Raw genomic sequence first — 14,832 nt, forward strand, 5'->3', positions numbered from 1 at the left:
CAACTCCATTTGGTGGAGGACAATGAACATGGCTAGTCTAAGGCCACACAGCAGACCGGTGTCAGTCCCAGAAATAGCCAATGGGGCCCCAACTAGCCCACGACTCTCGATTTCATACCATTCTGACTTCCTAGTGTTAAGTTCTGGAAATGCAATGCAAACTGATCTTTGTGTTTCCTGTGGTTTTAAAGGAGAAGATGAGAACAGCTAGAGACATCTGACATGTTATTTCATTCCTTCCTCACAAAAAACCATGAGGCGAGTATTGCCGTTTCCCTTTTCCAGATGATGAAACTGAGGCAGAGCAACTAAGAAAGGTGACTAAGTAGCAAAGCCAGGACGCCTCCGCGTCAGGTCCTTTACTGTCGCACCAAGAGCGTAGAGTCGCAACCTCGAAAGCCTCTCCGTTAGAGTCCAGTTTTTATAATTCATACCGCTGTTCCCCTTCCATTATCATCAGGAATTAATTAGACTAGTAAATTTTAAGGTCTTAACATTACATTTAAATTACAGACCCAGGAAGGAGAGTATATTCTAAGAAAAGACTGTCAAAACACTGTGCTATTTGTTTTGTTGTGTGAATACACTGGCATTTCTTCACACACCTTGGCAGGGCCCTGGGACCCTCTGTCTACTGGTGTCCCTGACAGGTGGGAAAGATAAACGAGCGACTTGGCATCCTGTGGTGTACGCCCTTAGCCTAGCCTTTACGCGGGGGGCTGGATTTGCAGTTTTCAACAAAGGAATTGAGCGGCAGGAATTTTTTCAGAATTTCTAAAAGGAAGACAAAGGAAAGAAGTAATTTGAAGCTTCTAGGCAGGTAAATAAAGAGAAGGCTTCAGTGAGGTGGAGAATGAGGATGACAGCCTGTATCCACTGCAGAACCTTCTATTGTGAAGGACCTAAGATGACCCGTGGGTTTTTGAATCGTCATCCAATTCCCACATGCAGAAATGTTCACTATGGAGCATGATGCCCAAATGCAAACATCTTCAAAAGGAAATACTGCACGGTGAAAGCAGGGTTTCACTAAACTCAGCAAAAAAATGACGCCAAATTTTAGACAAAGAAACCGGCTTGGGCCATTATCTGCGGTGTCCTTCTCCCCGGTCTCAAGATGATTCCATTTGTAATAAGCTTTCCACGAGTTTATATATTTACTAATTAATTTACTAGTTAAGTCATGGTGGATTAGTTAAGTCATGGTTTGCAATGGGAGCCACACCAGAGAAGTGAGTGAGAGATGAACGCCAGACTACAACACAGGGCCTGAGAGTCTGAGAGTGAGCTTAGACATTCGAAAGGCCCGTTCCTGGGCCAGCTGTCCTGGAGGATCCTAACCGAGTCCTTGGAGAAGAGATGATCAGGCAGAGAAGGAATCCGTAAGGTCAGACCAAACAATGGAAGGGCAACATATTCAGGGAAATAGGAAGAAGAGATGTCTGAGAAGAGCTAGCAGTAGAAATCTTTTCAGTTTGATTCAGAAGCATGCAGGTTTAGAAGCTCAGTTCTGGACCAGATTGCCTCAGGAAATAACAAACTTCTTGTTCCTGCAAATATTTAGGTAGAGGTTTGGCTGTGAGCACATCTAAATTCAAGCACGTGTTGGGATGAGCACTGAGTGTTATACGCAACTAATGAACCGTTGACCATTACATCCAAAACTAATGATGTACTGTATGCTGGCTGACTGAACATAATAAAAAAAATTCAATCACATGGGAAAAAAATAAATAAAAATAAAATAAATAAAAAATAAATTCATGCACATGATAGCACGCCATATTGGTCAGTAAGCGAACTCTTTCAAAGGCTAGCCCCAAAAGCCCAGGTCTTCCTAGGGCATTCGGTAGGAAAATTAAATTGGTCCTAACCCTCAATGCAAATAGTTGTCAATTTACTGCTGGGCCTTTAAAGAGATTCAACACATAAGATTCCAGCACCAGGTCTGAGTATCCCACTCCAGGAAGCCATTGTCCTGTCCACTTTCCAGTAATGACACCCTGCTTTCTAACTCATGCCATCGTGAGCAGTGACTGTACCCCAGCTGGTCCCCCTGTCTCCAGTCTTCCCTCCTCCACCCTCTGCCGAGCAGCCCACAGGGCGCACTTTCTGGAACACAGCCGTCACAGGAGTGCTTACAAATCCCTTATGCTCAGACTCCTGTCTATGTCTCTGGTCTTATCTTCTGCCATCTCCCTGCACACTTCAAGTACTCCAGGCTGTCCTTGCACCTCATCAAACGTGCCTGTCCTCCTTCCCGCTCAAGTTCCTCATCCCACGTGTCTCCCACATCTTCTATCCCAGAGGCTCTTTACTCCCCTCATCACAGCACCCATCAAACTATCCTGTTAGCCAGCACTGACCTGCCTGAATCCCATACTAGATGGTAAGCTCCCAGGACAAGCCCCACATCTGTTCTACAGTCCTCGCTAGCACGTGGCCAGTGCTCAGTGAACACTGATGAGATGAATAAAGGAACCGCTTTACTGGTTTGTCGCATCTGGATAACAGACATTAGATTAGGCAGCATTAAGGTAGGTGGAGCTCATCTATCTCTTTTAGCTCAAGAGCTGTGGTCTTTTACTTTACTGTACTATCGTACTACAAGTAAAGATGTTTAGTTGTCAATATCAAGAAAAAGGTTACAAAAATAGAGACTGCTGTAAAATGGAGATCTCAGAAAGAAGAATCAAGTTTTTCTTTCATGACTATTCAGATCACCCTCAAGGCCTTAAATCTGGAAGGCGGACAGGTATACTGGCATTGTTTTATGTTTCTCTCCTTAGTCATTACTCTGCTGGCGAGCCACTGATTTGTGGGGTAATATTAAGGTTGGAAATAGATTTTGAAGGCAATAAATTCCTACCTCCACGTAGAACGAATACAGGTAAAGAAAGAACCACCAACCTATTTCTTAAAACCAAGAACAAATAGAAAAATCAAAACCTAAAACAAGAACAATGTCTCAGCCATCCCAATACTTGTTCGACCACTATGTTATGCTTTTAATACAGATATAACTGGATATACAACTTAGTGTGTGAGAAGTCCATCGAATGTCTCAGTTGTGGGTCAACGTCATTTAAAAAAGAAGAGAGAATACCAGGAGAAAATGAAACAGATGGGAAAGACAAAATGCAAGCAAATGGCAGAGAAAGTGCCTTTGTAAATACTTGTATGTTTCATGATGAAACTGTTTTCATGCCTTTTTTCCCCCACTTAATTAAAAATCAATAAAAATTATTTTGGATAAAGAATTAAAAAATCCAAACTAGACCAATGACTGGTCTCTGAGGATGTGCTTTGGTTTTATCATTTGTTTTAATTAGAAAGTTGCTGCCTGGCTGTCTCTATCTCTGTCAAATAAATAAATAAAATCTTTAAAAAAAAGAAAAAGAAAGTTGCTACATATAAAGTAGTACTTTCTTAGCTTCTCCACAGATGAAATTACTAGCTATCTAATATCTTTTTTTTATCCAATGATATGATCTTTGATCCACGCATTGATGGAATTTTTAGAATAATGTGCCAGTGAGCAAGTCCTGACCTCTGCTTCCATGAGGATGCCATTGACCGGAGGGACAATGCTTCGGAGCCTGCAAGGGTGAGCGAGTGTGTACTTGGTAGCAAGGCAGTGAGGGAGCGTCTTTCCACACTTGCCATTAATTCCATCCGGAGAAGAAAGAAAGCAGTAGCAGCAGTAACACTGTAGGCACGAAGCTAGTTTTAAGGTTTTGTTTTGCTGCCTTATGCCTCCACATAAACTATACACGACACTAATTAATTAATCTGAATTCCCCCACTAGATTACAAATTTCATTAAGGCAAGGACATTATCAATCTTGTTCTCACTGTATCTTCAGGGCTTAGCACATGGGAGGAATTCAACAAATATTTATTGAACGAATTGGTAAACAAATGAATGAATCCATCCATCTCTCCATATATCCATCAGTGGCAGTTGTGGGAAATCACCTTTGTTTCTTATCACAGTGATTTCCCACGAAATGTGGCATATAATACCCTTAATTCATTCATCCCGTCCTCTCACTCAATCTGTCACTGGGTTAACAAGTATTTCTTATGTAGGTATTAAGTGGCTGGTCATCTGCTGAACACCGAGAACTGGATGGTGAGCAAAGCTGACATTGGTCCATACCCTCCTTGGGCTTAGATGAGTAGGGAAAACAAACATTAAATAAATCAATCACAAGCGAGGTGGATAAGCATTCTAATAGAGGGAAAGCAGGATTTAATAAAAACGAATGACTGGAAGGCCCATCCAGGTGAGGAGAGAGAGGCAGACTGGATCACGATTTTGGTGATGAGTTGTTAAACACCTCTGAGAACACACCTGATCCCACGTGCCTCTGTAACGTGGATCACAAACACATATGAAGGACCTGGCTCTCAACCTTTACAACATAATTAAAAGGAATTCTAATCAGGCAGAGAAAGCGTTGGTTCCTGGCATTCTGGTTTGCTAAAAGGTTCCGGGTTTACATATTGGCACAATAGTCGGAATACACCTCTCTGTCCGACTTTGACCTTCGAAATTCATTGCGTTCCACTTATCTTTTAAAACAGGTTCCGCACCCCTATATACAAGCATAATGGCACTCTATACTTTTTTATTCTAATGTTAGGTTTTAATTTATTTTTGTTACTTCAGGGTGCTTAAAATATATTAGTAAATAAATCATTCTATATATTTGAATCCCAGAGTTGTTCGAATGAGGGATGTAATTTTAGATATCTAAATAAATGGACCTGTTTCAAATAGTATTTATATTGTTTGAACATGTATAGCTTAAGGGAAGGAAAGGCATTAGAAAATAATTTGCATTTATTTTTCTCGCTGTCCGAAATATCTTCGCAGTCCCCTCCTCCGGTCACCGACAGACATTACTAATCTAGAAGTAATTGCTTCGCCCTAGGTAAAAATTAAGAGGAAACCAGTTTAAAAGACCACAGTGAGGACTCTAACTCTGACTTCCAGAAACCTTTAAAAAGTCTGTAAGTCCGACTGAAGATTTTTTTTTGAATGGTCCTCATTTTTTTTTGACAGTCTCCTTGGTTTCAACTGGACAGTGAGGGAATCACACAGCAAAACGTTTGCTCCAGAAAACTGGAGTGCAGTGAATGCTAGCCCAAGGGAAGGGGAAGGGCTTCGAAGGAAAGGAAAGAGGAAAGAGGAAAGAGGAAAGAGGAAAGAGGAAAGGAAAGGAAAGGAAAGGAAAGGAAAGGAAAGGAAAGGCGTCTGCTGTGACTTCTCTTTCCTTCCTCCTGAAATATGCCTCAGAGGACGACGCCCCGCGTGGAGATGAGGAAGCGAGGTACAGTCGGCATGAGCCCACTGGAGGCGAGGAGAGGTGCTCCCGGGTCCTCCGAGCACCACGCCCGCCCCTCGTCACCGCGCCCGTCCGTGCTGTCGCATCCCGTGGCCACCACGCTTCACTATAAACACGTGGGTTTTCAACCCTCGGAGAGTGATGTCAGCTGTCAGTGAATGGAAGGCAACATTGGGAGGATTAAAGTGCAACACAATGCAGGGTATCTATCACCGTGTGACGAATGGCAGAGAAGCCGACGAGCCTTTTCTGTACCTTGTTGAGCTTGCTTCAGATGGACAGCCGCAAGGAGCCACAGCCGACATTTCTACAGCCTTCCCGGCCAATGAGCACTTACCCGTATCTGAAGTACGTGCTGTACTGTCTGCAGAGGCGGTGGGCGAGTTCTCGCTTCCCGCAGGCTTCAGGCCCGGCTAGCACCAGCATGGGGTACGGGGCGTCCAGGCGGGGAAGAGTGCTGCAACACAGGGCAGGCGGCGACGGCTCTAGTCACAGTCCCACCTAAGTCAGTGGCTGAGCACCTGCCACCCACAGGCCCTGGAGAGGAGGCTGGTCCTACCTTCCCGGGCAAGTTGCTGATGAGAGGCCAAAAATAATATTCAAAGAGTAGATAACAAGTCCAGTCCAAATGTATGTAAATTTACTTTAACGACATTTGTAAAAGGAAAAATATGGTAAGATGTGTTAGTTCTTGGTTGATAAAGTATTTCCCCAAGAACTTCAAAACGAAAGAAGGAAGAGAGCATTCCAAGAGGTAAGCTTTAACATCCATACCCACTGAAGTAGAACACAGACAGGCAATGAAAATGGTAATAATTAAAATTTACCTGAGCAATCACTATGTGCCAGGCACCATTCTAGGGGTCTGACAGGCATGACCTCATTTAATGACCACAGGAAGCAGATGAAGGTGTTTCTATCATTATCTATCATTATCTATTATTATCCCCACTGCATACACAAAGAAACCGAAGTACAGAAAGGTCTAATAACTTGCTCAAAGGAACAGCTAAGAGCTAATATAGGAACCTAGGCATGGCTTCTGGGCCTGAAAGACTGGACTGAGGAGTGAAAACATGCTGGCTCAAGTGTGTGAATTCTACTCGTGCTACAACTATAGAAATACAGAATAAAAGATATTTTAAAAATCCATGCTAAGGTATAGACTCTGTGAAGAAGAATGGAGGTGGTGGTGGCATCCACAGAAAAACCAGAAAAAGGAGCAAAAGCCCACGGATAACATGTATAAGAAAACCAGATGAGAAAGTATCCCCATGAACCATAAACCCAGAAGCCTTGCACAGTGCTGGAATGTGTGTAGGGGGGAAGCAATGGGGCAGCAGCTGACAGACCCGAGGACAAGGGAACCCCGGCAGAGCCAAGGGGTAGCCGCTGGAAAGCAAGCAGGCTGAAACTGTACACGAGCGGAACTCTGTGGGTCAATATTCATAACAGCTGGATTTGTAATAACCCCCAAACGGAACCGGCTCAGAAGTCTTTCACGAGATGAATAGTTAAACTAATTGTGGTGCATCCATACAAGGAATACTATTCGGCAATAAAAAGGAAGGAACCGTTGCTATTTCCAACAACTTGGATGCATCTCCAGGGAATAAGGCTAAGTTAAAAAAAAAAAAAAAGCCAATCCGCAAAGGTTATACACTATAGGATTCCATTTGTATAATATTCTTGAAATGGCAACACTGTAGAGATGAGCCTAGACCACCGGTTGCCAGGGATTAGGGGAGCTGAAGAGAAAGGGGATGGCTGTGGCTCTAAAGGGAAGTGCAGGGATCCTTGTGGCAGAACTCTTCTGTAGTGGTGCTCATAGGACCTACACGTGTGACACAACTGCACAGAACTAACCGCACACATGAGTGCATGCAAAGCTGGTGAAATCTGAGCAGGTTGGCGGGTTGTATCAGAGTCAATTTCCCGGTTTTGATATTCTACTATAGTTAGGCAAGGTATCACCACTGGGGGAAACATCTAGAATTTCTCTGTCTTATCTCTTACAACTGCATGTGAATCTAAAATTAACCTCAAAGTTAGACGCAACTAATGAATCCTTGAACACTACGCCAAAAACTAATGATGTACTATATGTGGGCTAATTGAATTTAAATACAAATTTAAAAATAAAACAAAATTACCTGAAAGTAAAGCTTTTTAAATGACTAAAGAGAAAAAAATTGAAAGTGACAAATATTGAATATAGGCAAAGGAGATCATCTTTCTGAAGGAGAAAACCAAAGCAAAAGAACAGAACAAATATTAAAGACTGTAATTCAAGAAAACTTTGCTAAAATGAAAAAACAAAACCATGCATTGAAAGAATACACAGCATACCTGAGAGTATTAGCCCAGATTGACTAATATTAAGACACAGTCGAGTAAAATGACTGGACTTTAAAGAAAAAAAAAATCATTCAGCTAGAAAAAGAGAACACATGACTTATAAGGGAAAGAAAACTGTCTATCAGATTTTGATAGGTGTTTTGCACCCCCCCAAAAAGAGAGTAACATCTTTTATATATTCAAGGAAAAAAGTGTGAGCAATGGATTTCAAATATAACAAAAATGACTCTCAAGTACAAAGGACAGAGACTTTTACCAACATGCAGGAGTTCAAGGGATACTGATCCCATAGGCCATCCTCAGGAGTCTACTAGGAGTCCACACCCAGTTAACTCAGGAGACACCAATACAAGGCTGGTGGTGAGCCATAAACGTGCAGTTATCCATAGAACTAAGACCAAATGACAGCAAAGGAGAAAGTACGGTGTGTGATGGATACACGTTCTGACAATATAAATCCAGTACACTATCTTTAAGGTGGGTGATTGACACTTACATAAAATACATACAATAGGCAAATTCACAGGGATAGGAAGGAGATACGAAGTCTCCAGGGGCGAGGAGTAGTGGGCGGTGGGCAGTTACTGCTTAGGGTTACAGCTTTTGTTTTGGGGGCGGGGGATGAAAAATTTTGGAAGCAGGTGGTGCTGATGGTTGCCACGACAGTGGAAATGTAATTAATGCCACTCAACCGTACACTCTAAAATGGTTAAAATGGCAAATTTTATGTTATATATACTTTATCACATAAAAAATGGTGGGGGGCGAAGGGAAGAACATAGGCGAAATAAGATTTCAGTGTTTTCGGTAATCCTGTCGGTGGTAGTATTAGCACTGGTACTGTTGTGCTGCAGTGTGGGATTTTAAAAATTACGGGATATTCGACATCCATCTTCCTCTGTGTCTTTGATGTGGGAGGAAGGGAGGACACAGATATAATAGAAAGGAAGATAAGTAAAAGCTCAACTATCGTCTTGAAATTGAATTTTAAGTATCAATATGAATTCAGGAGATACTTTATCATCTACCTATAAAGAGATATAGATCTATCCATAGACTAGATATAAGCAGACTGAATAAATGTAGATAGAGATATATAAATAAACAGGAGAGACAGAATAGACCAAGGGGAGGATGGATGGATGGATGGATGGATGGAAGGAAGGAAGGAAGGAAGGAAGGAAGGAAGGAAGGAAGGAAGGAAATACATTTCTAGCTGTGTCCACTAAAAAGCCTAACAACAATGACCAACTCAGTCAAAGGATAACCTCTAGCACCCAGATTGTGACTGGGAAGTACCATTTCTCACTAAAACAAACCAGGGCTTCTTGGAGAAGTAGTTGATTCCAGACTTTGCACAGGGCTTGTAGAAGATGAACCTGGAGGACCTTGTCATACAGGAGAGCGAGAAAGCTATCCATGACGACCAGGCCAGAGTCAAGATTCCGCCATGTAATTTTAGTATTGTATGATCACCTTAGTCGCACCAGGGGAAGGGACAGTGCTCCCCAATAATGCAGCATAAGAGTGCCAACGTCAAGGGTTAGTTAGGGTTCCCTACTGGCCCAGCCTGGGAAGGGCAATGGTAGGCTTGCCCCTGTCTCCATGAGTTTCTCTAACGAACACTGCTCCATTCTGAAGCGTCTGGGCTGTTTGGCCATTTTGCTCTTGTCTACTCGAGAGCCACAAATGATGATGAAATACGTGTTTTTCAGACAGTGCTGTAAATTTCTTTGATACATATTTTTATATAAATGTACCCTAAAGCATGAAACAACTAGCAATCTCATAAACTAGGAAAGAAATACAATGAGGACATAAATGCCCTTCTTTTAAATCAAATGTGCTTTTCCAGATGTATGCAAATAAATGATAAATCATTTCACCCAAAGGGCGGCCATAAATATATAAAACTGTCAATGTCTATATTATTAAATTACATGTAAAAAATCATGTCCTGGATGCAAAAGAAAACATTGTGCTCCCTGTGGGAAACCAACCATGTGAAGTACAGAAGCAAATACCACATAAAGAAGGGAAGCCATTTATAACGAAGAGATTCTACAAGTATTTTTAAAATGGCTTTGGGTATTGATAGAATTTCTGCAATATACTTATAGCATAAACGGCCATCTGCTCCAACAGATTGTTTAAAAAGAAACGGAGAAACTGTGGTGAATCTGTCTTTGAACTTAGAGGTGAGAGACTCTGTTCATGTGCTCAACTAAGCTGGGTGACTCATGGGCTCGGTGCGATCAGTGTAAAGACTATTTCAGGGTTCCCTCGGGCTAGCCGGGCTTCCTTCTAAGGACTCTCTCATAATCTGCATTCATGCTCTCTGGCAGGGCTACTGAGCATTCACTCACCGCTAAGGAAAGATTTACAGTGGACAGAAATCATCACAATTCTCTGTTAATGAGGCAAAGGTCTGTGGTTCTGTCCTACAGCAGGGAAGCTGCACTGTCCTATGTCACCGGCTAGCCGCCGTTTAAGGGACCGGATGAAAAGGGGGACGATGAACCCACTCATCTCCACACCTGGGAAACCACCAATGAGTGAACCCCACACGCAAGCATGGGACGATAATCGCTAACACTGCGACAGCCAAATGAAGACCCTTGTCTCAGGGAAGGAGAGGAAGGGCTGAGTCACAAAACAGAGGGCTAGTGCCAACGAGGAGGTCGTCCCATGCTTGCCAGCCTGAGTTCTACCCTGGGGATCCCTCACGAATACCTGTCAAAGATCCTCTGTGGCTGCATCACGCTGTTGACGACATGGGTCAGGTGATCCTGGGCTGCGACCACTTCTGGGGGAGGGTCGTATTTATTCACAGCCGTAACCTATTCCCGAATGAGAAACGCAAGAGGAAGACATGTGTCATTTCTTAAAAGAAGACAAGTCTTAGATTTTCTTTAGTGAAACATTTTAGACAGGCAACCAGGTATGGAAAATAATTTAACGCATGCTCACGGACCTTGTGCTCAGTCTTTGTGTCTGCTCTAACTGTCCTAAAACGTAAATAAGGATGATTATCTTAAAATATGGAGCTGGAGTCCCTGGGTCCCCTACTTCATTATGCTCCCTGGTTTGGGAGGGAAGAAGCAAACACAAAACCTCTAACACCCAAGATTACTTTGAATAGAGTAAACATTCCCACCTTGAGTATGAGAGGAAGGAATAAAATACACAGCTCTAGATTCTAGGTCGTTGATACCATGGGGATGTGTACCTCATGCCAGCTCACCAGGAGCTATTCCAATGATCTCAAATTCTACCCAAATCTCCTCCTCTTTCAGCAGAGCTTCCTGTGTCCAAAGATAGGGGATCTTTCCCTCGTGACCTAGAATTCTCTATCCGCGTGTCCTTGTCACCCCTCTACATACATGATCCTCGTGTACCACACCTTTACTTAATGCAGGCTTTTGAATTGCATTCCCTTCACAAAACGTTAAAGAGAAAGAAATCTAGCAAGTGCCTCTGAGTTTGAGAATAACAACACACTGACATCTGTAACTATTTTTAACCACGATTTCCAAAACGCACGTATGAAATGGAATATCTGCCCCTCTACATACTTATACCTGTTTTCATGCTCATCTCAAATTTGCATCTAGTGTAAGAAATCCCCATTAGTGGAGATTTCAGCTGTCACCAGTCACTAAAGCAAGACAAAGTACCACCCCTGGTATGGTGGCAGGGAGGCAGGAGCTAGCGTGTCAGGTCTGGTTATTCTGGAACTGTGTGTCCAGCGGGATCATGATTTTAAAGGGCAGAATTAAGGGTTTAAAATACCAGGAGAATGATTTGAGTACCTTTTGATTATATGTAGAATGACATAATAATAAATTTCATTATTAAATGAATGTTTAGAGCACCACAGAACCACACACCCTCCAACTATGATAGTGACCCAAGCTAACAGACTGCCATCATGCTGCCGCCCGTACCCATGGAGCGTGGCTTCCGTCCCCACTGCCAGCCTGTTGACTGTGCAAGAGCACAGCTGTGCCGATGCTCAGCTTTGCAGGGGGTTAAACCACAGAGTAACGAAACACTCCCTAAATAAGTAGTTAATTCCCATATTGTCACATGTGCCATTTATTGATTACATTGGCCCTGTGGCAGGCAGCAAAGCCTTTGAGCACAGTCAATCACAAACACATGGAATAATATGATTACATACCTTCTCTTCCACTTTAAGTTTCTTCTGATCTAATTCTGTTAATCGTAGGAGCATAAAAATCACGAAGAACCAATACTCAGATTTTTCCTATTTAAAACAGCAAGAGGAATATTCAGTTGCCTTCCTCTCCCACATGAGCAAGCACTAGCATGCTACTCTCACCAGCAGGTGTTCCAGCTTCTACCCTGTCCACACACACACGCACACACACACACACGCACATCCCCTCAAGGTGTCTGCAGTTTCATGCTTACCAGTCCCTTCATATGAACTCCCATGCAGACTGTGCCTTGCAGCTTACAAAGCTCTTTAGATGTGTGATCTAACCGGGGATGTACTGTATGATGACTAACATAATATAATAAAAAATCATTATTAAAAAAAAAATAGATGTGTGATCTTGTTAATCTCCCTGTGACATAAGCAGGACGGGTACGATTATCTTCATTTCCAAAGAGAAACTAACTAAGCCTCAGAATGGCGAAGCATTTCACCTAAGATTCCGTGGCCGGTGATTCAAATCCTATCTTCTAACTCCAAAGAGTTTCATTACCGTAAATAATGAACATTATTTCCGACGACTCTGTCATTTGTTTAGTATTATTTTGTATTAGTTTGAATTAATTTGTACTGTTTTGAATTTATCCTACAATAATAAATAATATTCATTTACAGAACAAATCCCTTATTACTCCCAGCCATCTGTTGTTAGGATTATCTGGCTTTTAGAAATATAATTAAAGTTTTGTATTAAGAAGCAACATCTTTGAAGAGAAAGGTATTAGTGGGTGATGCATTTCATGGAGAGGAATGCACACGAAATGAATATACAAAGGTATCTTTTTTGTCCTTTGACGTGCGAGTTGGGGGGGTTGTGTATATAAGTGAGTTAATGTGTGGGAAAGGATTTGCAGTATTTGTTTGTGCTCAAGTGCAAACACTCCCCATGGCTCTAAAACTGGGGGTTGACGGCCGCATCGTAAGCCCTGCTCTTTTCTTATCAGAGATGCTTTTAAGTTGTTGGCCACTATCCCCATACCGAGGACTGGATTTTTTAATCTTGTTTTTTTTGTTTTTTTTTTTTTTGCTTTTGCTTTTTCTTTCTTTTGCTTGTCCAGACATGTTCAGGAGACACACACCAAAAAAAGTACTCAGAGATACATTTAAATTCAAGAGTCTCCGCAAGGTAAGGGAAGGGTATAGGTAGCAAAGTGGAATGAAGGACAAATGGAAAAAGAGGGAGGGACAGAAGCCCGGAGAGAGGATCATCCATCAACGGTAGGAAAGAGAGAGGCTTGAAACACAGTGGATTTTTGAATACCAGAGGTGAAGAATCCACAGGAAATAGAGTCCTACTTTCCATAATTGTTTTACGCCACCACCAACCTCACAACTATATCTAGACAAATTACTATAGGTATCTGCCCAGAGACCTTCTTTCCCATATTATACAACAGGAACCAGAGTCTGTCTCCACCTCCAGCATCGCACGTTCTAGAATGGAAAAGGACGATGCTCCGGTCTCAGTGCTGTGTCATGTGATCTTTATTACCCTCCACGATGAGTCACATGTGACCACCCGGAGGCGGGAACTCCCGCGCTCCACTCAGCCCTGCACAGCTGCTCCATTGCCTAAACCTCCTAATTGTTTCCTTAGAGATGGAGAAAGAAGCTAAACACAGGTATTCACATCCCCGATGCTCCTTATCAAAGGTACTTCTTGAAGAATTCCAAGAAGGTCCTTACTCCCTGTCCCCACATAAATCTCTCTCACCTGAATTGGATTTGTTAGAAGATTGAGAACCCGGAGGAGAGGTAGATTTTCAATGTATTCTATTTCACCCAGCTCAGCAATCTGTTTAATCAAAGAAACAAAGTATTATCAATAGACTGTACAACCAATAATATAAAACACTGTAAGGGGAGCGAGTATGGATCCTCTAACTTCAGCTTATTTTAGAAACTGCTCTGTTGCATACCCAGCCTTCTAATGAGTATTCCAAATGCAGAACAAGGGGAGTACTGCGTACCCCTGCAGGAAATGTGAACACACACAGCCACATTTTCTTTTTTCCTCTCTGGCTAAAGAACAGTGAGCTGTTCCTCATCTCGGCCGTATTTATTTTAAGGCAGAAATAACTTAGTATGCAGAATCAGAGAAATAGGACCAAAAAATGCATGTGGGGGTTCCCTGGTTCTCCTCACCCCTAATCCTTCCTAGCCCTCCGGTTCCCCAGTCTCCCTCCCCAACGCTGCCCTGCTAGCCTGGCTATTTGTGACCTGTGAAGACTTCTTACTACGTGTGCATGTCTAGCTCTATTGTTTTTTCACTAAGAGATAATTATTTTAAGGAAAGAACGGAAATGATAACGACACATTTCTTGACATGGGTGTTCATCTTAAGATTTTTTTGTTTAAACTGCATACCTCTGTTTTATACTCTTTTCTGTGTAGGTTGTGTTTCACAACTTTAAAAAAGTGAGGGTTAAAAAGGCTGCTTGCAGTTCCTTAATTCAACCAAGGAGAGAGCTTGGGTTGCAGAAATGCCTGCATTTCCTACTAAAGACAAACAGTTTTACTTAAATTTCCTGTAGTTAGCATAATCGTAATTTTATTTCAAATGAGGATATTAAACTTTCGCCAAAAAAATTAATCATCACTTTTTCATTTCTATTTCTCCCCGGGTCATTTCTGCGTGTGTTGTGAAAGAAAGCTTTACAAAGGTAGTCACCAATAATTTGTCAGTTATCCAAACGCAAAGTGCAGCTAAACTCAAACTACTCCCATAGCTGAGTCAGGGGAAGAATATATACACCGTGTTCAAGGGATGCCATTTTCAAAGACATAATAAAAAAGGTAAATTCTGAGTCACCGTATAGAGCCTGCGTTTGTTCTATATGCTTATTAATAAGCACGAATTTGCTGACAGCCATGCTA

General features: G+C 42.2%; 1 protein-coding gene across 2 annotated transcripts in view; it reads right to left on the minus strand.

Annotated features, from left to right (window-relative positions):
• LRGUK (leucine rich repeats and guanylate kinase domain containing) overlaps positions 1 to 14,832 on the minus strand; it is a 108,090-nt gene that overhangs the window by 59,157 nt on the left and 34,101 nt on the right. For both annotated transcript variants that reach the window (XM_087860821.1, XM_087860820.1), the window contains exons 8-11: positions 13,670 to 13,750; positions 11,896 to 11,982; positions 10,446 to 10,552; positions 5,692 to 5,811 (exon numbers count right to left, since the gene is read on the minus strand). In XM_087860821.1, the coding sequence (XP_087716947.1) occupies positions 5,692 to 5,811; positions 10,446 to 10,552; positions 11,896 to 11,982; positions 13,670 to 13,750 (395 nt within the window). The remainder of the gene's footprint in view (positions 1 to 5,691; positions 5,812 to 10,445; positions 10,553 to 11,895; positions 11,983 to 13,669; positions 13,751 to 14,832) is intronic.

This window comes from Ursus americanus, chromosome 3 (assembly GCF_024610735.1).
Source record: "Ursus americanus isolate L20-20 chromosome 3, mUrsAme1.1.p, whole genome shotgun sequence".
Classification (NCBI taxonomy): domain Eukaryota; kingdom Metazoa; phylum Chordata; class Mammalia; order Carnivora; family Ursidae; genus Ursus; species Ursus americanus.